This window comes from Falco biarmicus, chromosome 5 (assembly GCF_023638135.1).
Source record: "Falco biarmicus isolate bFalBia1 chromosome 5, bFalBia1.pri, whole genome shotgun sequence".
Taxonomy (NCBI): Eukaryota; Metazoa; Chordata; class Aves; order Falconiformes; family Falconidae; genus Falco; species Falco biarmicus.
Genome location: NC_079292.1, coordinates 64857238 through 64879898, shown reverse-complemented (window position 1 = coordinate 64879898; position 22661 = coordinate 64857238). Strand labels below are relative to the sequence as shown.

The 22661-nt window shown below is 42.7% G+C and overlaps 1 protein-coding gene across 6 annotated transcripts in view; it reads right to left on the bottom strand.

The window, feature by feature from the left end:
- Nucleotides 1-22661, bottom strand: part of DGKI (diacylglycerol kinase iota) — a 228521-nt gene that overhangs the window by 173953 nt on the left and 31907 nt on the right. For 2 of the 6 annotated variants that reach the window (XM_056341502.1, XM_056341503.1), the window contains exon 1: nt 14137-14457. The exons of the other annotated variants lie outside the window; for them this stretch is intronic. In XM_056341502.1, the coding sequence (XP_056197477.1) occupies nt 14137-14225 (89 nt within the window). In that variant the 5' untranslated portion in view covers nt 14226-14457. Of the gene's footprint in view, nt 1-14136; nt 14458-22661 lie in introns of those variants that run through there. 6 annotated transcript variants of the gene reach the window in all.

The following is a 22661-nucleotide window of genomic DNA, read 5'->3' as shown; positions in this document are numbered from 1 at the left end:
CAATACTTAATCTACTACCAGTTGCTTTCAGTGGGGCAAGTGTGGCTCTACTATAGTACAGCCCGAGTGAACAATTTGGTTAATTGAAAATAAAAGGCACTATTTTGAAAAAAGTGTACAATACAGTTTTCAAAAATGCCTAATGACTTCAAATCTAGAAATAGATTAGGAATCCAGTGCAATCACCACAATTTGGGAGTCAAACCTAGCATTAGACCTTCAGATTGTGGCCAGAGGCAAAAGACAACAGTCAAAGAGAGCACAAACCAAGACGAAGGGAGTCAACAGGGACATACAGGGTGGGAGAGGAGAACAGGCTGTATCACAGGCTCGAGCCCGGCAGTGACCAGCCAGCAGTCTGACCTCACATCCATTATATGCCCATGTCCTGGAGATCCCACTCTGGGGCCAACACAGAAGAGTTCTTAACAGCTCCCAGCACCTCCAGGAACTGCTGCAGAGTGTGCCAGGGAGATGCCAGCTCCTCATCCATGCCAAGACATTGCATGGGGAGACAAGGTTTTAACAAAATGAGGCCTCTTAAGTCACCTAGGTTTTTAGTTTTTAACCTATTACCTGTGTCCACCCAGGAAAGCTCCATTCATCTAAAAGTCACAGAAGAACGCACCTCCTGTGTGAAGCACTGGCTTTGGATTTAAAGCATTTCATTTAAGCCTAACCCTCATCAGCTAAAGCTACACTAAGTACTGTCAGTAGGAATATTAGCATCCAGATTAATACTGTGAGTTTTAAACTCAGAAGTAGCTGTGCCTAAAGCACTCAAGTGCTACAACCTCCTCTTCTCAGCATGACCTTACTTTGCCAAACAACTTGTCTCCTTAATCATTTCTACCTCTCTTTTCTTTGGAGCTTCCAGAAAAAAAATTTAAAAAACTCAAAAAATCCCTAATATAAAGCATCTCCTACTGTATTTAGAAAAGAACAGCAAAGAACACAAGTATTTACAATGCTAATGTGAATAAGAGAGAAAATAGAAGAGCTGCTTTGGCATGTAAGACCTGTTGGAGTTCTATAGCTGGTCCCCTTGGGTTATTTCAGACAAAATTAATTCCATACAGGTTTAGTAGAAGGGGAAAGAGATTCCCACTGAAGAGACCTGGCATAAAAAGAAAATCTTGATTTTCCACTTTGAGCTCTAATGAACTTTTCACAGACAAAAGAGTACCAAATACAGAGTTCACATAAGAGGTCTGAACTGCCTTTTACTCCCCCAAAACAAGTTCTTATCTTTGTGAACAGACACATACACTGAGTATCTGGCCTGTCAAGTTGATTTAAACATAGACTCTATTGTCAATAATGCATTTAATTTCATTCTTGACATGGAAGAACAAATCACATACAGAAGTGCTTTATAAAGCATGATTTAGCTTCCTTATAGGCCTCTTTACCAGTGCTCCCTCCAAAAATACAAGTGATTTGAACATTCCTCTTATTTTTCATTACTTTTCTCTCCTTGTTATTCACCAGAGAGATTAGATTCTGTATCCTCATTCATCCTCAACCATTATCCTCTTCCCTTTTAAGTCCCCTCTGAAGACCTACTTCTCCTATGGTACTTGTAGAAAAGTAGGTAAGCACAGCTTTCGTTCTCTTTACCTAGTTATCATGTGGGCCAAGAGTCAAAGCAGGGGAAAGAGGGAGCTGAAGCATAAACAGTGCTGGAAAAAGGGGAACTAAGTAGTTTAACAAAATTAAATCAAACAAGGCAATAGCTACTGACCCATATGCCTGTCACACGCAGCCATCGCTAACAAACCACACTGCTTGTACTACCTTTCATCCCTCCCAGACCTTTCAAATTCAAAACAACGATCACTTTTCCCAATTGGCTGGTATAGAGTTAGGAATAAATTGCTTTTGTGAAAAGATTTATATATATTTTTTAAAATACCTAACCAGAAAGATTGGAAGCAAGGAAGTATATTGCTTTTTTAAGTGCAGAAATTTCTGTCCAAGTATCTATTTTCTCTCAGTTTGACTCATTACCTTACAACACATAATGTGCTGGGAGACTGCTTTATACACCGGGTACACCTCACAAGGGTTCTAAAAATGAGCAGCCACAAGGGCAGGTCCTTGTGTGAATATACAGGCTTTAAAGAGAAAAGAGGGAACCCCATGTAATCAACCTTTTATGTGATTTTTCCAGCTTGTTCATTTTAGGCAAATCAGAATATTCTTGTTACTTGTAGTACACTAATGACTAACAAGTCCCACTCAACTGGCACCCCCACTGTGAAGAAACGAATTACACTCCCCCAAAACTTTATTTTCCTGTATCTTAGATGAGAGTGGTATTTAACAAGATCTACAAGCTTTCTTTTTCTAGGCTGAGGTAGCGAGGAGGAAAACATCTCTCCAGCCAGCTAAAATATTAAGGCATGCATTCCCCAAGCCCTTGCTACTAGAGCAGAGGCGAGAGGTGCCAAACAGACATATGCAATACACAGGAGCAGGCAAGGGACATTGATTGCTCCTTGGCCATTCCTCAACTGCTCCCGGAGCAGGATGGAGACAGCTCTGTGTACCACCAGCCTCCACCGACCCAATGCTCCTATTTCCACACCACACGTTATTCACACCTCTAAAGGCCCATCCTGAGCAAGGGTCACACCAAGCTAAGGGGGGGACATTCCAAGCCCAACAACCCAGGTCTGTGCAGAGGGTGAGAAGCCACTTGCTCCAGGTTAGCAAGGTCAGCCCCAGAGCCCATAGGCAGTGGGGATGGCAGTCTTCCCCCAGTATGCCAGTTCCAGGGAAGATTGTTTTCCCTAGCCAAAGACAGCCCTCAGAAGACCAGCACAAGGGTGCAGAAGATCTTGAAATGAACAGGGAATTAGAGACAACATAATCTGACCCCACGCACCTTAGTTTTTGTACTTTATACACAGCTAAGAAGGAATTCCATGCTTCAGATATCATTTCTCCTCTCTCCACGTTTCTTCTAATAAGTCCCATTTTCCCTACATTTTGGGGGTTTGAAGTTGGTTTGGGGGGGTGGGGTGGTATTTGCTTGCTTTTTGGTGGTTGGGGTTGTTTGGGGCTTTTTTTGGGTGTGGGGATATTTTGTTTTGGTTGGGGGGGGGGGGGTGTCCTTTTTTTTTTTAGTTTTGGGATGGGTTAGGGGAGAGGGTGTTACGGTTTTCCCATCCTTACAAATTGCTTTGCAAGGGCAAAGTGAAACATTTTCTTCTTTCTGGTTTGCAAGACAATGAGATTCTGGAGATTAGAGGCAGACAGACTAAGGTACCTGAAAAATCACGTGACCCTCTCAAAACTTATCTTTTCCTCTGGGAGCCATATACATCTTGCCATAGCACTGCAGGCACCACCTTGACTTCTCCTTCAACTCCAGCTACAGTCAGGGAAGATGCTCAAAAGTGAAAAAAAAAAAAAAAAAAAAAAAAAGGAAGGAAAAAACCAAAAGACTTCTGAACTGGAAACTGTAGCAAAGAGATGGGGCTTACAACAAGCCAATGTTTTCTTTCTTTAAACCACATTACACTTCCTTAATGTAACAGCCAAACCTCAGAGGACTGGTGGAGGGCACTGTGTACGCATATACAGGAACTGGAAAATACTTTTCATTGTTTTTCCTGGAAACTATGTGCCAGCTTCTGTAGAGAATCTCTTTTTGGCATGGATCTCTAAGATGCCACATGCCGAAGGACAAGTGGATATAAATTGAGCTCACTGAAGTCAGTAATACTGCCTTGCAAAAAGCCTTCAGTACATTTTTGACCAAGAAGCAACTGCTGAACTCCTCACAAGTCAGGTTTTCAGCTGGCATAACCTGCAACAGAGCAACATCATGTGCAGTGGCCTGCACCATTCTGTACCACTCTGCAATAAAGACTAGAGCATCAGGAATATGGGGGCAGAGGACGACAGGACATGACACGACACAACACAGCTTCTATTCCTGCTCTCTTGCTTTGCTAGCACAACAGAGTTCTGACATGTAACCATTTCCCTGCCTGGCAGCTCAGCAAAGTTCCTTCTTTCAAACTGATCTTTATGAAGCTTGAGGCATTTTCTGAGCATGGGCTACGTGCCTTCAACAGCGAAACTAGAAGCATGTGGGTTACATGGAGTATTTCAAGCTTGGTGAACTTTCTCTGCAGTCCATAACTGGTTTTAGGCCATTACATCACACACAAGCACAGCTAAAATGTCAACTTTCAGCACAAACTGAAACACTGAGACACAGCAGGAGCCATCTGTAAAAAAACCAGGCTCCAGAACAGAAGCTTGAAGCAGAAACAGATTCATGTGTTTTGATGCAGAGTTGTGTAATGTGTATACATTTTTAGATAACTGGCCCCACATTAAGAAATACGGGCTCCCTACATAACATTTTATGGAAAGGAAAGGAATTATGCTACTTGGAAGAACCTATCAACTAAGCTGGCTAGTAGGGAAATATTAGGAGAGCATGGCCAGAGTGGTCTTCATTTCAGCTCAAAATTCACACACACTCCTGATGCCTCTGTGGCAGCAAGGGCCTCCATGTCTATACCACCTCGTGTGGGTGGATGTCAGCCCTCTCAGCACACCGAGCCACTCTGAACCAGCAGAACCCAGCAATCCTGCCAGCGGGGCTCTCTGGATCAGTCTTAGTATCATGTCAACATGGTCAGCTGGTTTTCAAGGCTCAAGCTCACAGCCAGAACCAGCTCAGGGCCAAGGATACATTAACCTCACTTGTGCCTACTGTAGAAAAACCCTAAGACTAAAAGAACAATCTTACAGAGACAGACCAAATACTTATCTAAGCCAGCAGTTTTTGCCCACAGCCAGTTGGTAATGGATGCTAATAGAGCACAAGAACACGGCAAGCACAAAGGTCTATCGCCTTCCACATCTCCATCTTACCCTTAGCAAAGCAAAACTTCGGTCTCCTTGAGATGGGCTACAGCAAACCCTCCCACTTCATACTCACCAATGGATTTTTACAGTGTTCATTTATTTGGTCTTTTAATACAGGTATCTTTGTCTTTATGACATTGTGTAGTAACGAGATCCACCACACAGCATTGTACTGTGAGCAAAAATAATTTCTATTCTTTTAAACCTGTTTGACAAGTTTATTTGATGCTTTCTGGCTCTCACATCATAGGAAAGCCTAAATTAGTGTTCCCTACCTGCCTTCTGCTTGCTCCTCACGCCATTCAAGCTGGTAAAACCTTTTCTACCCAGTCTTTTCTCATCCATAAACTGTTCCATTTCACTGATCAAATTATTGTTGCTCTATTTGCCTCCTCTGACTTCTATTTGCTTTTCTGAGCAGTAAGCAGAAATCTTCACAGAGTTACCTACAGTGACTACTAAATCTTTCTCCAAATGGGTAATAACTAATGCACAAGTCAATCCTTGCCAGAGTTAACTGCAAAGTAACACAGATGGAGAAAAGAAGCCCTATCAACACAGAATTGCAACCCCATTTTATAGTCCATTCATTCACTACAAGTGATCCTTCTGCAACTCTGCAATTATTTCTCATTTTAAACTGCCTAGAGACAAGTTTTAGCACCCCATAGTTTATTTCCTGTTTCCAATTTCCAAGAGCACATTTAGCAACAACCATTCTAGCTCCATGTGAATCCCTGATAACATCCCTCTAGACCAAAAACTGATCACTTGCCCCAGTCTTGCTCTTTAATATGTTATTAGACCAAAAATCTTCACCCAAAAACTAATGCAATTTAGTTTCTTCTAAACTAAGAAGAATACTGTCCAGGAAAAAAAAAAAAAAAAAAAAAGCAAATGCAGATGCATTATGTCAGTCAGATCATAAAATAAACAAACAGCTTTGGCAGAAGAACCAGAAGTAGTGTGACTAAATACTGACACTTCAGCCCATCTCCAGCCTTGAGCAGTTTTACAGTCAGGCTTAGGGATTTGTCTGCATATCAATAGTAAATCCAAATCCCTAGAGGATTCACAGTTATCTCAAAGCTCACATGTATGGGAAATAAAGCATTAGCCACTCACCCCTAAAGCTGTAACATACCACAGCTCTTCCTCACGAGTTAGTTATTGGCAGTCCACAGAAGGTAGCTGTAAAAAGGCAGCAGTTTTCATAATTCCTGGAGCATTTCTGGAGGTTAAGGTGCGAGGAAATGACACACCTTGGCTACAGGCAAAATAAGTATCTCCCTTTCATACAGATACAACTCAAATACTGTATAAAACAGAGGCAGCAGGCATTGCTCAGTGTTCTCTGTGTATATTTAGATTAAATAGATTTAAATATTTTTAGACTAAATGCAATCAAAGCATGCCTCAATAGCTGCTTCCAGACTGCAGAGACACTTACGCTGCCTTTCACCTGCCAGTTAACTCTGCCACAGTAACTGCCCTGCACCACTTCACCAGTGAGGCCATCATGTCCCAGGTGTCTACAGGAGACTGGGAACAGATGCACAAATGAGAACAGAAGTGAAGGTGCTCACAGCCTCTATGGCATAAAACTGGGTTGCTAAGGATGATCCCCCACAGAGACTTAAATTATGTTAGCCCACTAGTAAGGCTTCATGAGAAGCACTCACAATGAGAAAAGTAGTCAGGGAACTCAGCTGCATATATTTTTTTTTATTCCTGCAATTCCCCTCAGTTCACTGGGCTGTGCAGACAATCATTTTCTATACAGCCCAATAGCTCCATTTGTGTCTCAGACATCTTCCAATTTCAAGCCCTGTAGACTTTCATTCTGCATTGTTTTAAAAGAAGAATTGTAAATCTATTCAAATTCACATGCATCTCTAAATTAAAGTGCACTTCTGAAGTCTTCTCTGCCTTATCCCCTTAAAGCATCAGCATCCCTAATCTAAGAAGAAGAGTACAACTACAGTTCTTCTGTTACTGATTTTGATCGCAATCATTGAAAGGACAATGCAGACTGAAATTTGTTTTCCATAGAAATATACTTAAACAGCAGTGCAAAATAGTTACCAAACAAAGAAGTCCCTCTCCTATGGATGAAAGGCAAAAATTCTTACTGGTACAGTTTTTTTAGTGCAAGCAGCACAGACACGAAGCTCTTCCTGGAAATTGTAAATAGGACATGACTGGAACAAAAAAGGCCATTGTGTTAAATAAAACAGCTATAACCTGGGTACACCTCGTGGAACACAAAGTACCAGGGTTAACTATGTTTGAGCCCTACTCCTTTGCAGGGCTGAGGTAAAAAACAAGAAAGAGGTCCAAATGCATGCCAAATAATTCATAAGAGAACTGAGCCTCATATTGATCAGGACCAAGAAGTGCTGGGCCACAACTGAAGCTCAGAACATTTGGATTTGTTCTGTGTTTAGGAACACCAACACTGATGTCAGCAGAAACATTTTCAGAAAACCATTTCCTTTCCATATAGGGAATGGCAGAATAGGATGCAACTCGGAAAAATGTCAGTATAGATCAGTTCAAGGGTTTATTGACTCTGTAATGACAGCAGTTTTGTGTTCCCCCATGGAACGTAATCCTAAACTGCTCAACATCCCACTTTGTGCAGGCAATACTTTTTCTGCACTACATAGAAAATAACCACACATTCACAAGTTCACCAAAATATGAACTGACCCCTAACGTCAATGAGCTTCTAAGCAGTAAAGAACAAAGAATCAGTTTTGTTCTGTAACTAACTTTAGGCATGCCTTTCATGGAAGTCACATCCCAACACAAGGTGTGCTAGCACAGGGTGATTTATAAGCAGACCCAATGACAGAAGAAAAAGAACTCGTAAATAATACCACCATGCTAACAATTTTGCATGCTAGTTTTCTCACCTAAAACATCCTCCGGAGTGCATAGTCCATACTAGGTAAAGCAGCTATGCAGAAAGGCCATGTCTACTTTGCTCTGAAGCAGATGAAATCCACCTGGAAACATACACAGGAATGTATAGGAAAGTGAACTGAACTATGTCAGGCAGCATGTAAGTACTGCACTGAGGTGGCCTCCTCTCCTGTCAAAAGAGGAGAAACCCCAAGAGCTACAGTTACATGCCTAGACCCAACAGGGTCCCAGAGACAGAGCAGTAAATTGCTAATATTGCTAGTGAGACATCAAACCCATCCATTTGAACCACAAGGGCAACCACAGCTTCTCATATTGCTCACCTCCCTGCCTTAACTCTCCCCAGCTCACCCAACCCGTGGGAGTTAGTTCCCAGCCTCATCGCCAGAGAGGCGAAGGGGATACTGCGCCTACATAATGGTTTTCCCTTTGTGCAGAGATTTTTGCCATCAGGAACTGCTGAGTGCCTTTAGCACTAATTTGTGCTAGCCACACTCATTTTGACACCACCTGCTGAATACAGCAAGGCAAGGCACAATCCTATTGTAAGGAAAATCTCAGACCTTACACTCACAGGGAGAAACCAAGTCGTGCATAGCCTGCTCTGCCTCTGTATCACAGCCTTTCCAAAACGTCCAGATGACTGGCTATTTCTCTCCTGTGAAGGCACATAAATCCCAACCTAGAAACCCATAAAGGGTTAAATACATCAATCCCTATACTTTCCCCATATCCCCACACCTCCAATGCTTTTGCTAAGGGCACAATCTTCAGTTTTAAAATAATCTTTTCAAAGCTCATTTAAAATAGCAGTTTCCCACTCAAATACAGGGCTATGTGAGCGCCTCTCAGTTCTTCACAATTGCATACATATTCACCAGGAAAGAGAGCAGAGAAGTAACAAAATAAAGCAGTTCAGACAAACAACATAACGAAAAGACCTTTGGCAGTAGAGCACTGCACTTTGTAGGAGCCTCTCTCCATCCGAAAGACTCAAGTGATTCATTCACAATTCAGAATGATTAGACCAACATTTTCTACCCTGAAGCTGAGGGAAAATCTTGAGTTATGGGAATTTCAGTAAATATGGAAACACCCGGTGAGTTTCATTCAAGACCTGTGCAGGCAAGGGTAGGAGTTAGACAAGGTTTCCTACCTCGGTGCTGCTTTTGATTAATTACAGTGAAAGCAATCTTTCATCAACTATTTTACAGTAGAATAAGATTATTACAGGAGAGACTGATCTCTGAGAAATTACAGAAGACATGGATGAACCCACTTACATTTCTACTTTACCTCTCTGCATTTCTCAGAAATCCCTTTTTTTTTTTCCAGCTGCGATTGACAGTCTGTTTAGATATCCTTACTGAAATATCCAGAGTGACTTGTATTCCTTAGAGAACTCCACAGCTTCACAAAACACTCTATGTGAATTTAGACCATTTTTGCCAGTATGCATTACTTGACATTTAGAGAATGTCGCCATGATCCATAGTCCCTGGTGCACCAAAAGCTACTTGGAGATTTCTGTCATCCTTTACAGTCTGTACCAAATACCTTTTCCCCTCCCTTTTTTCAAATATGAATTTACTGCAAATGAAAACTGCCCTGCTGACAGGTCTGTGAAATGCTCTGCTTCTCCAAAGAACACAGAGACTGGCAAATGGATGGAAATTTCTACATTCAGCTTTATCTCAGTGTGTTGATACCATCATGTAAAGGGATCACCTCCCTAAAGGAAAGAGTTGTCCAGGGTCTAAAGTCCACAGATTTCTTCATCTCCCTAGTTGAAATGTCCGTTAGATTGCCATTTAACACTAGTGCTGAGGGCAGGGGATGCAGTACATCCAAGTGTTGCAAACTAAAGGAGTCTGTGCATCTGCGTAAACAAAGCCACAGCGCTCTGCACATGTACACTTCCATGTGCTTGCAGCATTGGGCCCATGCTCCATAATCATCTGGAGCTTCAAGGGAACGTGTCCTGACTGTGCTCGTCTTTGAGGATTTGGTTGCATTGGGATTTTTCAAGACTATTCAAGTGGTAGGAACATTTGATGAAGCAGCCCACTGCACACAGATCTCCCAGAAATCAAAGAATAAGGATACCCTGAGGAGCTGTGTTCATCCACCTCCAGGGTGAGATATAAAACGCATGTACTGCTTCAGACCAAAACAAATGGGAATTTAAGAACCTACTATCTAAAATGAGCATTTCATCAGCAGGAAAGAGATGGGAGCCGGCAGAAGTTATATTTATTTTCTAATTGTTGTTGTCACCATTTCACGATGCGTGCTCCCAAGTCCTGACACATAACTTAAAAGTCCTCTGAAAAACCTGGTTACTCAAGTTTACTACACAACGCAGTCCTTGTTCTGCATTCACGTGTACCCACACCTGTGCAACTTCACTCTTACCAAGTCTAACAGGTGTAAGATTCCTCCTTTCAAATTAAATAGTAATTTGACCTGAGACTTAACACCCACCAGACACTGCCCTGCACTATCCCAAGGTTGTCACTCAGCCCCCCCGCGCGACAAGGCAGCTTGCCCATCTCCTGATTTACAAGACCTTGCTGCTCCACATTAAAGGTAGATCCCACACTGGTGCTTTGTCAACTGTCACGAACAGCTGCTGATTTTTCAGGATATATCACATGTCCTCATCAGTACCTCTGCTATTTCACACTTTATTCCCCACAGTAACCCGAGATAACTATCATCCGGTCTAGAGGATCTGCCACCCCTTGAGTTCTCAAGTTGCTTTATATAAAACAGACACATGCAGATCAAAAAAGAGAGTATTAAAAGTAATATGGAGAAATGTTTTGTTCTTGATGTAAAATTCTCAGATTTGCTTGCAACAAATATTTCCATTTGAGGTTAGTTTGATTTTAAATTTAATCATACTGAAAAACTGAAGTTTGCCTCGAGATCACCACAAGCTCACACAAATCTGAGCTTGCCATCCCGAATCTGACCGCAAACTGCTGCTGTCTGAAAATTTTGAAATATGAAAATAGATTTAAGCTATACCTCTCATAGATTAAAGATTCCCATCAGATTTCCAGCTTCCTCACTGGTATTTCTGATTGCTTTTTCCTCTCATTTAAAAATAAAAACCAACAACCAAAACCCTCCAAAAACCAAACAAAAAACCCACACACACAAACCCAACCAAAACAACACAAAAAACATCAACAAAAAAAACAGAGGCATGAGTCTAGGTTTTGGGCAACCAAAAACTGACACAAGACTTTCCAGTGTAGAGCGATTACGGCCATCACCTTTAAGAAGCTATGGCAAATTAGGCTACCGGTTACAGACCAAGTGGAAAAAAATGCCTTCCAACTGCCTGTACAGTTGCAGTTAATAATTTGACCTGTGCTTTTACCTCTGATCAGAGACTAAAGTTGTAGAAATATTCAGCTGAAAACAATTTATGATGTGTTGACCATAAGTAACATATATATGCTTTTTACAGGTGAGGAAACAAGCAAATGTACACTGCATCCACTGTTTCCAAAATGAGGGGAATGAAAATGTCATTTCCTACTACTTAAATTTTCAAAGTTAATTTGAAGTAAAAAATCTAGCAAATAACCCAGCCTGAAAGGGACATTTTCAAAAATAACTGTGCACTCAGGCTCAGCAGATCAGCTTATTGGTCTCAACATGGGCATCCAACATTGATGCTTTTTATTAACAAAAAAAACCCCAAACCCAACAATATATCCAATTTTAAACTTTATGCCAGTTAAGAAATTACATTATTTTTCACTAATAAAGTCAATAAATGCAGTGAAGCATTTATCTCCACAGAGAAGAGAGCACATCTAGAGTCATCCACACAGGAGATACAGGTAACAGCCAGAATTATTCCAAACTGCCAGACCCAGGAGCTTGTTCAGCATCTCCTGTTGCCCCTTTTCTCTAACAGTTACTCCCAAGGGAGAATAACAAGGGGAGAGGGAGTCTCAGTTCTCTTTTTTGTTTGTTTGGGCTTTTGTTTTTTCTTAGGGTTTCAGCTTATCAGCTTGACAGCAATAAACAACCTTCTGAAAGCACGCATTCAGACAACACTGCCCCACTTATATGCATGAAATCTTTCTGGAAATGAACCCCCAAATGTCTGCATTTGGTCTGTATCCTGGTCCTGCTATTCCAGGAGTTTATTCTGAATTTTCCAAGCTTTCAACTGCAAGATCAGCCTGCACCTCCCAGGAGGGCCTGGATTCCTCCTGGGCTCCTTGCTGCTTGGCTAGAGGCAGAAAGAGAACACCTATGCCCAAGGGAATTCCTCATCCCTCCCTTCACAGGCCTGTAAAAACCTCAAGGGAAGGTTAACACAGGTCTAAGCTTACGAGACACAGTCCTCATGCCGAGACAGAATGGTAGAAACACAGAAGCGGAGAAATAAAAACTGAAAACAAATCACTAAACTTTTTAGTACTGAACGGGTGCTTTCTAATTCCCTATAAATGTTTCAGCAGTGAAAGTTTTGTTTTTATCTTAGATAATTAATATATCAGTATTAATCAGTAGTCATTACAAGATATTTTCTACTGGAAAACAAACGCCCTAAGGGAGGACTTTCTAAATACTATGAAGTCAAAATGAGGCATGATTCTCACACACATAACACTTATCACCATTTTTCCTGTTGTGTTATTGATACACATTTCACTGAAAAATGAGTGAATGTTCAAACAAAAAAAATGTGACTTCAGAAGTCCAGTTCTTCCATGTGCACACCGCTCTTTTCCCTACACACTGAAGTGCAAAACATGAAGGCCAACATTCTCTAAAAACCACAGCATCACACAGCTCTGCCAGTTGATCTATTACTTTGTTCTGTAGAACCCGTTCTCAAAAATAACCTGAAGCTTGTAAGTGGCTTGTTGTGAGCAGGATGCGATCCTAAACAAGACATGAAAACAGGGTTGGAAGGTAAGTTCTTCAATCGATTGTCTGAAATATTCTGTCTTCATCAGATCAATCTTAAATTGCTAGCTGAGGGTGGAGAATTATTCCCCTGTCTCCTTTAGAAGTGACAAATGAAAGCAATTTTCTGTGGTGGGAAAGGGAGAGAAGTTTTCATGTTTCATCAATACATGTCAATACAGTATTAATATAAACCTCTCCTTGAATACCTCCACAAGTAATCTCGAAGAATCAAAAAGTCATTTTTCTGTTACAAAAGGAATAGAGTGCACTTAGAAAATATTGCCGATTAACTAGGTTTGGTATAGAAATCTATCTCCAATTAGCATGATGAAGTTCCTTTGCTATCCTAATTAATGAGTGTTATTCAGTATGGCACTTTTTTAAGAGTAATGAAACAAAGTACAACTGAACAGTGGGATTCCTTTGGTCCATGCTCAGTATGATGCAGAAATTGTTGTGAAGGTCACACAGGCAAATAACTTCCTGCCATTAGTGTGTACCTGGAAAATTAGGAGAGGGTCTACAAAGGGAGATGGAGGGGGCAGGGGTTGTGTAGGAGGAGAATCCATCCACAAAGCAAAACAGAACTTCACAGGAACCAGTGAGAGTTTTAACTGAGCCCGATCTAAAGCCCCCTGCAGACAATGGCAGTCTTTCCAGACCCATCAGGAAGCCCTGGATTTTCCCTCAGCATGACACGGCAGAACTCTGCTTGGCTTTGCAGGCAAGCTGAATGCCTAGTCCCTTGTTTGGCAAAGGCAGGGATGCTTTTCCAAAGGCTGCATTAACTTTTGAAGGGAGTACTATTCCTTCCTTCTCAGCCAGGGAGAAGACTAAATTTTTGCAATGGAGACCCTTCAAAGGGGGAGGAAAGGGTTATGCATGGGCACCCAGGATGAAGAATCACAACACTTAAGTGTGAGAGCCACCCAGCAGTAGAGTTTTCCAGAAGCTAATTCAGTCATTATTATAGCCCAGAAGAATAGTGTAACTGATGACTACAAGCAAAATGACTGGTATTTCAGAATGCATACTGTTCCATCCCTTCTATCCTTCCCAAAGTCCCTCTTCTCTTCCCATCTCAATTGCCAAGCTATTTTCCACAGTACTGCGCGTGTGCAGCACTGACTGCCATGAGCAAACATGACCCAGTACAATCAGTGAACTGTGCTGAATGCAGTGCATCTCAAAACAGCAGATACAACACAGCATCACGTGTGACGATAACTGTCGTTCTTCATGTATTATTAGAGGAAGGAGATCTAAAAAGCCTGAAACACATTCCGTGCTTGCAGACAGCAGTCAAACAAGACTGGCCATTATGTCACTGAAAAGCTTAAAATTCAACAGTTCCTGCAAGAGCCCACTTACCAGCTATCCAAGGAGCCTGGCATGGACAGCCTACACCTGTTCCATTTCCTGCTGCTTTTGCAGAAGAAATCCATGCATCCCACACTCATAACTTCCAAGAAAAAGAAAAAATAAAAATCTGAAAGTCCAGCACCCCAGAGAGCCAGGCTAGGTAAGAAAAGAGAGGTGCTCAGTTTTTGAGGAAATCTTCTCCAGTTTCAACTCATCAGCCCCTTCCCCTGCCTCCCACCACAGTGTGTCAAACTGATTCAGGGAAATCTAAAGGAAGAAAAGAAGCATCAAAGGTCAGTTCTTGTAAGAGAAATGGTGCTTGTGAGCTGGTCAGCGTGAGTCTGCTGAAAGGATGTATGGCTAGGTGGGGAGGGTAATATGTGCACACACATGCACACAGACGTCAGACCCTTCCTTGGAAGTGGATTAGGTGGCAGATGGTGTCAGAACCTGAGCTGCTGTCAAGAGCAGAGTTCACACTGTTCTGCTCCCCTGCACTTAGAGGGGAAAGCAGCAAAGACAAGCCATAAAAAAAAAAAAAAAAAAAAAAAAAAAGAGGCTCATAAATAGCTGACAATCAGCTTTGTCATTGGCAAGGAGCGGAACTACACCCCTTCACTTGCTCCCTTCTCCCCCCAGAGTCCTCACAGGCAAAATCCTCTCTGAAACAGAGACAAAAGAGGAAACAAACACAGACATGCAATCTCCAAGCATGAAAAATACCAGAGGCTCAGATTTTCACAAGGAAACTAGAACCTGCTATTACCAACCCAAATATCAGAACCCAGGACAGCGAGGGGGAGGAGAACACCCAGCTTAAGGTCTATTAAAAGCAAAGGGAAAGGGGGAGAAGAAGAAATTAAAAAAAGAAGAGAGAGAGAGAAAGAGAAGAAAAACCCACTGCCTTTGATTGCCAACACAATGATAATAAATAGGGGAAATAACATTTGAGAGGGACGTACCAGCTGAAAGCAGTCACAATGACTTTGTGCAGGCATCCCTGTTATTAATAATTATTACAGATAATAAGGGTTTTCAGGCTGAGCAAAGGATCTTTTTCAGTTCCTAAAACCTGATCTTTCCCTGTCCTGTCACCCACCTCCCCTTCTCTCTCCTTCAAGCACCTGCTTTACATAGCTTTCATTGTATTATCATTATCTTCGTGGATAATTGATAGCTGAGCTCGACCAGCTGATGCTAAGAAAAGAACGACAAGGTGGTTAGACACACACCTACTATAAATAGACACACAACATGGCCAGCGTTTGCCAACATCTGATGACGTCTTCCCTCCTGGGTCCTAAAGTTAGCTAGTTTCTGAAAGTCAGGGAAGCAAAGGAGAGCGAGGTAAAATGCTTTCAATTAATTTTGCAGAGATTGAAGGGATAAAAATAAAAATACAAAACCCCACTCTTATGACATGCTAAAAATACTCACTTTATGAAACCTTCAGCATAGTTTGCAAAGCACAGTTTAAAAGCCTTTTTGGTTTTTTAGCAGCAACCATGAAGCTCAAAATATTTAGCTGGTGCTGGGATCTTTGCCGATAGGACTGAAAAGGGCCATGAGAAGATCTCTTTGCTAAGCACAGCGTGTAGACAGAGAATAAAGCAAAACTCACAACTGCAATAAGCCCCAAGGTATCTCCACAAAACATAAGTGCTCGTGCTCAGGAGCTTGGAGGGCAAAGGCTGTCAGCCTGTGAGTGCAGGGAATCTCAGCAGCCTCTGCATGGCTGGCAGGAGGCACCAGCTGCCTGGGGCACTGAGTCAGCAGCAAAACCTCCAGCCTTCATTGCTGGCTGGTTGTTGACACTTCTGGGGCAACCTCCTGACCCGTCCTTGATTGGATATGCCAGAGGTAGGCTTCCAGCTGGAAAATCCTTAGTCTTACTTGGCTCATCACCAAAAGCTGGGGGAGGTACGCTACTCCACCGTGCAGTTGCCTTTTGCCTACACCTTCTCGGTGACAGCCCTCTTGACTGCCCCTTCCAGTCCTGCAGTCCAGAAATTACCTTTGCACGATTCACCCAAGCTCTCCTGCACGCTCATCCCACGGCACAGCTCATCCTGCCTCCAGACTCAGCCTGCAGGGCACACAAAGAACAACCTGCCTTCCACAGCAACCCACCTCTCAGGAGCCAGGTGGTATTTTCCTCCTTTGACTGGGGGGGAAGTGCTGTTAGAAAGCTTCCTTGGAGCATTTCTGCCTCTGGCTGTGGAAGTCAGGCACAAGCACATGACACTCTCAGTACATTTTGTCTTCCTTTTACAAAAAGCTACCCCAACATGGTATAGGCTCCAAAATTACCTGCTCCTGGATCACGGCAAATGTTTAGCTCTTTGTCTTAGCCATTGTGTCCAGTTGCACTTAGTAGATCATATTGATTTTTTAAATTATTTTTTTCTAGCATAAAAATGCTTATTTCTGGAAACTCTTAGTGCCATCCCTCTACAAACACTGATACAGGCTGCTTCTATTTGACAAGTCTCACTCCCCAACAGCCAGCTAAGCTTCATCAGTACAAGTAAGGCTAGAAGCCATTTAAAATTCCTCCTGACTAAGGAAAGCAGCTGCAGCTGAGTATTTGCCCCAGCACACACTGAGGCACAAGTGCTGGTTTTGTCCTCACAGTAGCTACCTCCCCTGTCAGAACTGATGAACTTGCACATATGCTCAAGTCTTCCTCATTTTCTTTCTTGGTGGTAATCTCACTCTGAAAGCCATTTTAGACTGCAAGAGTACAGCTATGTGAAAACAAACAACCATTTGTCCTAATTCTCATTCAAATATTGAGATGGAGAAAATCTGGCACTTCCAATAGAAGAAACCATTTGTCTCTCACAGTTTACCACAGCAGAGCTGTCATCACACACAGACAATGCCCAGTCGTGACACAGGAGCAGTATCTCAGACCACAGGGAAGAGGAAAGAGAAGAGAACCTAAGTCAAGCCTCCATGCAGCTCTGTGACAGGCAGCAAGCACACAACAAGAACAGTGGTACAAAGCCACACAAGTTTGAGGAGTGGGAGGACTTTTTCTTAAAAAAGCTCCAGAGATCTACGTAAGGTGGAGGTTTTATCTTGAGAAACTTGTAGCTTGAAGCTACCAAGAAAAGCTGTGTCAGGAGCAAAAGAAAAAAAACCTCACTTTTATAAAATTGCTTACCTAGCCAGTGCTGGAGGGCAAGCACACTACAGGGGAAACAAAAAAAAGCATTCAAACAGTTTTTCCTCTCACCAGCCAAAAAAATACACACCAAAATGAAAGCTTCAAATATTAAGTATCCAAAACAAACAAGAGAATTTCCCAAAACAAGACTGCTGGTTCAACGCAAACCAGCAGCACTCAATTAAGATGATAGAGGTTTTACATGCAGCTGCACTAACACCAGTTGGGGACTGGCAAAACCCATTTAGACATGAAACGAAGCAGGTTCATCTTACGGTAGCAGAGGGCCAGGAATCAGGCAGGGAACAACTGACCTTCCATGTCTTTGTTACGCTTGTACAGAGTGGTTAACACCGCCAAAATAGTGGGAGGCAGTTCAGCAGGGATCAGTACCAGGAGTCTCAATAGATTATGCTATTATTTTGAGATTCTGTAAGAGAACAAATTAACCTTCTTTGTAACTCTTGGCTCACTTTAATAGACTTAATGGATGTCACAGGCTGGAAATACCATCTTACATTCCTTTAACTTCTGTACTGATTGTCCTCCTTACAATGAAAATCCACTATTTAGGTCTTGGGTGGGGAGCACAAGTTCTGTTATCCACACAATCAAGCCCCTCAGGTGTCTTGCTCATACACCCAGGACTGAAGCAATCACCACCCCAAGATAAAGAACACCTCTTCCAACAAGCTCAGACCAGCAGAAGCCATTGGAATTTTCCCACCTTTCCTTATAGCAGATGGCCCTGCACTTCCCCAAGATCATCTTGGAATTTTCATCCCCAGATTCCCACTCCTGCAGGGACCCAGGAGGCTGGCAATGTCTGACACATCTCTTGATAGCTCCATGTGGCACAGAAGAGTTTTTCAGATGTTGTGCTAAAGGGCTTAATCTTGCTACAGGAATATAAAAATTCCTTACAATTTGTGATATAAGAAGATTTAGACTTTTTTTCCCTACAAATCCAGACTGGGGAATTGTTTTATGGTTACCTGTGATCACAGGGACAGGATCTAAGGGCCAGCAGAGTCTCATCCAAAGCCTTTATTCCCCTCCCCCCTTTTTAAAAAAAAAAAAATCTCTATTGTTTTCCCCACCATCCTTTCAAAAATTTAAAGAAGGCCACACAAGCCTGCACACCTCACATGAAGGCATTTTTTTTCTGTAGATTATTCAAAGGTGTGCTGGATTTCCAGTCATTTTCAGCCCACCACTAAAATTCTGCACTTCAGATGCAGCTCTAGTATAACACCTTATTTTACTTTAGATAGGGCTGAACAGCCACAAGTTACTACTAGTGCAGAATCCCAGTGCAGAGTACAGAGAGGGAACAGGAGTGGAAGGTTTCCCAACGAAGGGGAAATGTAATTTCCCAATGAAAAGGTAAGGAAGGCAGCAGTGATGCACTAAAACCTGCTCCTGATGGTGACAACCGCAGAAAGAAGTTTTCTGACTGGAGATCAGAAGGGGCAAGCTGAAACTAAGCCTGGGAAAGGGAAGCCTTGCTTAGAAACAGTCACACCAGTATTCAACTCCACACCAACAGCTCAGTCTACCAGACTCTGTCTGTCTGAAGACCCCCAAGGCCTCACCCCCTCTACCACTTACTCTGTTGACTCAGGTTTTGACTACAAATGCTATAAATGAGAAACTTATGAAAGGTATGGTAGGCAGAGGGCTTGAATGGCTGCAATATCCTCTAGAAGAATTCCTTCACGGTGCTTACAAACTGGAGCATGTATCTCTCTGACAGACTTTAGTTAGCCACAAGCGAGTGCCTAGGGTAGATATCAGTCTTCCTTAATACGCTGTTTTGCAGGCAGACCAGAACAAGGGAGAAATAATAATGCCACAGGCTACACTCATGAATTCATTCAGAGTAGAAGATGCATTGAGGTCTGGCACAGAAGTGGTGGCATTTCTAGGCACATCACTGTTGCTGCAAGAACAAATGTTACAGATTTGCAGGAGAAGCCCATACACCCCCCAGGTTTTGCCATCACTGGCTGGACAGCTGGAGCTAACGGGCATTTTCCTATAGCTCTGCCTGCCACAACTTGCCTTGGCTGCCCCAGGGCAGCCATAACAAGCAAAAGAGAATGCCAACAGGCTCCCTCCCAAGATAGCCTGGGCATCGGTGACAGCACAAATTTTGAGCATTATAGGTTCACATACGGTATGGTTCAGTCTGTCAGCCGCTCAAGATAAACAGATCACATCTGTTTCTTGAGGACAGCATTAGCTCCTACCACCAAATGCAAGTCTTTAAAGTCAGTTCTTTGCACAGATTACTCAAAAACATGTATGCTATCCAGTCCTACATACACTAAGGGTATTCTATGAACAGTGGGAAGGCATTAGAAAGCGGAACTAAAATGTGCCCTGAAACCTAAATTTATGTTGCAAATATATGGGCAGAAGCAGTATGGAGGGCATTTTTCTTGGCTTTTCAAGACAGGCAAACCCTGTAGCTGCAGAGATTCCATTTCCTTTGGGAAGCGCATTTGCACCCTGGCTGCCTATTCCCATGAAGCTGGGGCTTTTTACAGGTTCAGAGGGAATACAAAGATAAGCTTATATGGGAGCTCACAGAAACATGCCTATCTGAGGAGCTCTTGACGGCACAATGCCAGTCAGACGACACAATGACTGGCACAGTGTCACCCTTGGCTTTTGGTGTTTTTTTTTCTCCTTTCTCCTTTCCTGCACCCTCCCCCCCCCCCCCCCTTTTTTTTTTTCTTTTATAACTCTCTTCCTTTTTTCTGAGGTTTTTGATGTTAGCATCTCTCTCCAACTAACCTTGCCCTCCCCACCCCCTTTAAAATGAATTTTATGTCTCTCTAAAAACCTTTGCTTTCCTTCAGTAACAGGACATTTTCTCCTCCTTTCCCTGCTCCCACCTTTTGTATCCTACACACACACCTCTCTAATTTAGTATTCTTATTACACTCATTTTCTTTGCCTATCTTCTTTATTCTGCCTTCTCCATTAAACCTCCTCCTTCCCATTGCCTTACAAATCTTTCCCTTTCTTACCCAGTTCATTCTCTGCACTAACCATTCCCCCCTTTCCCCTTTTATCCTGTTCAGTTCCTACTCCCCCATTTCATTCCTACCCACACAGCATGCCCTGTACCTTCCTCCCCCCGCCCCAGTTTCAAACCTCCTCATTATACCTCATTTTCTAGAATTCTGTTCAGGTTCTTGTATCAGCCTTCACTAGGCTCAAATGATCCTTTCATGTTACTGCATATTTCCCATCTCCTACCCTTTTCCTTTCCCTGTTCATTCCTCATCCACCCTCTTCCACTTTTAACTATGGTAGGATAGGTCCTCTTATTAACACCTATGAACTGTCAAAATTTTGGACATCAGTTTTTCTGATCAGGAATAAAGTCCCTGCATCTCCCTGTGTTATTTACATGTCTATAAGCTACATACATGCCTCAGTCCTGCTAAATGCACACTTCTCCTGCCATTCATCCTCCATGTGCTCTCCTAACCTAGGATGAACCATATAGTTTAACCTTGGATAGGCAATGCTCATGAAACCAGGCACATATTTTGTCACACAACTCAAACAGCTCCTCTTTCTGGTGGGACAAGCTCACAACTTGCTATTTACTCCATGAATACCAAAATCAGCCCAGTTCTGGATTTCAGTAGCAGATTGATTAACAAACTCTTACAACCTTGCCAGCACAAGCTGGTGCATGTATACAAGCTGGTGTATGTTTACCCCAGGGTAAGCAGGGAATGTTGCCCTGTGCCCACTGCTCAGCAGTAACACGAGCTCTGATGGAGCCTACACCAACCACCAGATGCCAAAGGACAAACGCAATTCCTTCTGAGCATGAGATGGGTTTTTTTTTCCCAGTAGACAGAAGGGCATAGTTATAATGAGTTATTGAAAAAAGAAAAGAAGAAAATGAGATCAGCAAACAAAATCCACTTAAGGAAGTCACTCAATCAACATCCCAGGGCTGGGGCTGATCGGGGAAACATTCAGTAGGGCCTCCAATACAGAGCCTGGAGGTTGTGCAAAGATGGTTGTTTTCCATGCTATGCTGATCTAAACAAAAGCTATACTTAACTTCCTTCAAGCCTCCTCTCACTCCCAGAATCAAGTGACTACATGGTTTGGCATTTTAACTCCAAATGGAAAACCCACAATACCTGGTGAGAGATGTTGCTCTCAGCAGGAGAGCTGTCATCAAGCAGAGAACAAACACAAGCACCAAGTACCCAGGCTCTTGGAGCTACTACAGCGCTGTAGGAACAAAACAAAAAAAAAAAAAAAAAAAAGAAAAGAAAAAACACAAGGAAGAAAAAGAAAAGAAAAAACCAGCCAAACAACACTGATGTTTTCTGCTGAAAGAACAAGCTTACACATACATTTATCCCCTCTGATTTTAAGATGGGATGGTCTGAAGGCCAAAGAAAAAAGCTGCTTTCCAGGCTTCCTCAGATCTGGGAGAAAAAGCATGGCCCCTAGGACCTCCCCGAGTGCAGTGACAACTAGATATCATATCCACAAGCCGTAACTAATGCCCCTTCTGCACTTCCCACTCAGCTTCTAGGGTCTCTCCATCTCCCACTCCTCTCCTTCCAACCACACAGAGAGGGAACATAACTCAGGATCATCTGTAAAATACTCTGCCTTGCAACTTGAAGACCTAGCTAAAGTAGCATGGGGAAATTGTGCTCTGCCTTTAGTGCCAGTTACACAGGAACGTCCTTCTGTGATTCAGCAAATGACCTGATGATGATGCCGCTGCAGCTGGGAAAAGGTCTTTTTAATCCAAAATGTTGGGGCCTTGTGCTAAACCATTTCATCGTCACACACACACACCCAATCCTTGAGGTGCTTCTGCTGCTAGCCAGTTGCTATAGGAACCCTAATCTTTATCTGATCTGCTTGTTAAATAAACTGGCATCAGTATTCTGCTTTATGGACTGCTTAGTCCAGTCCTTCTCCTTCCTTTAACCCTCCCTCCCCAAAAGAGATCAAAAAGATGACAATATGTTTCACAACCCTCTTTTCCTCCTCTGTCTCCTCTTCTCCACAGCTCCTACAAGCTTTTCAAGTCCAAAATCCAAAATTTGACCAAAGCAACCACTATGGCAAATAGCATCCTGGCTTGTATCCAAAACTGTGGCCAGCAGGATAAGGGAGGCAATCACCCCCTGTACTTGGTAGTGCTGAGGCTGCATCACCAATACCGTGTCCAGTTCTGGGCCCCTCACTACAAGACAGACACTGAGGTGCTGGAGTGTGTCCAGAGAAGGGCAATGGAGCTGGTAAGAGGTGTCCAGAGCACAAGGCTTACACGGAGCAGCTGAGGGAACTGGGGTTGTTT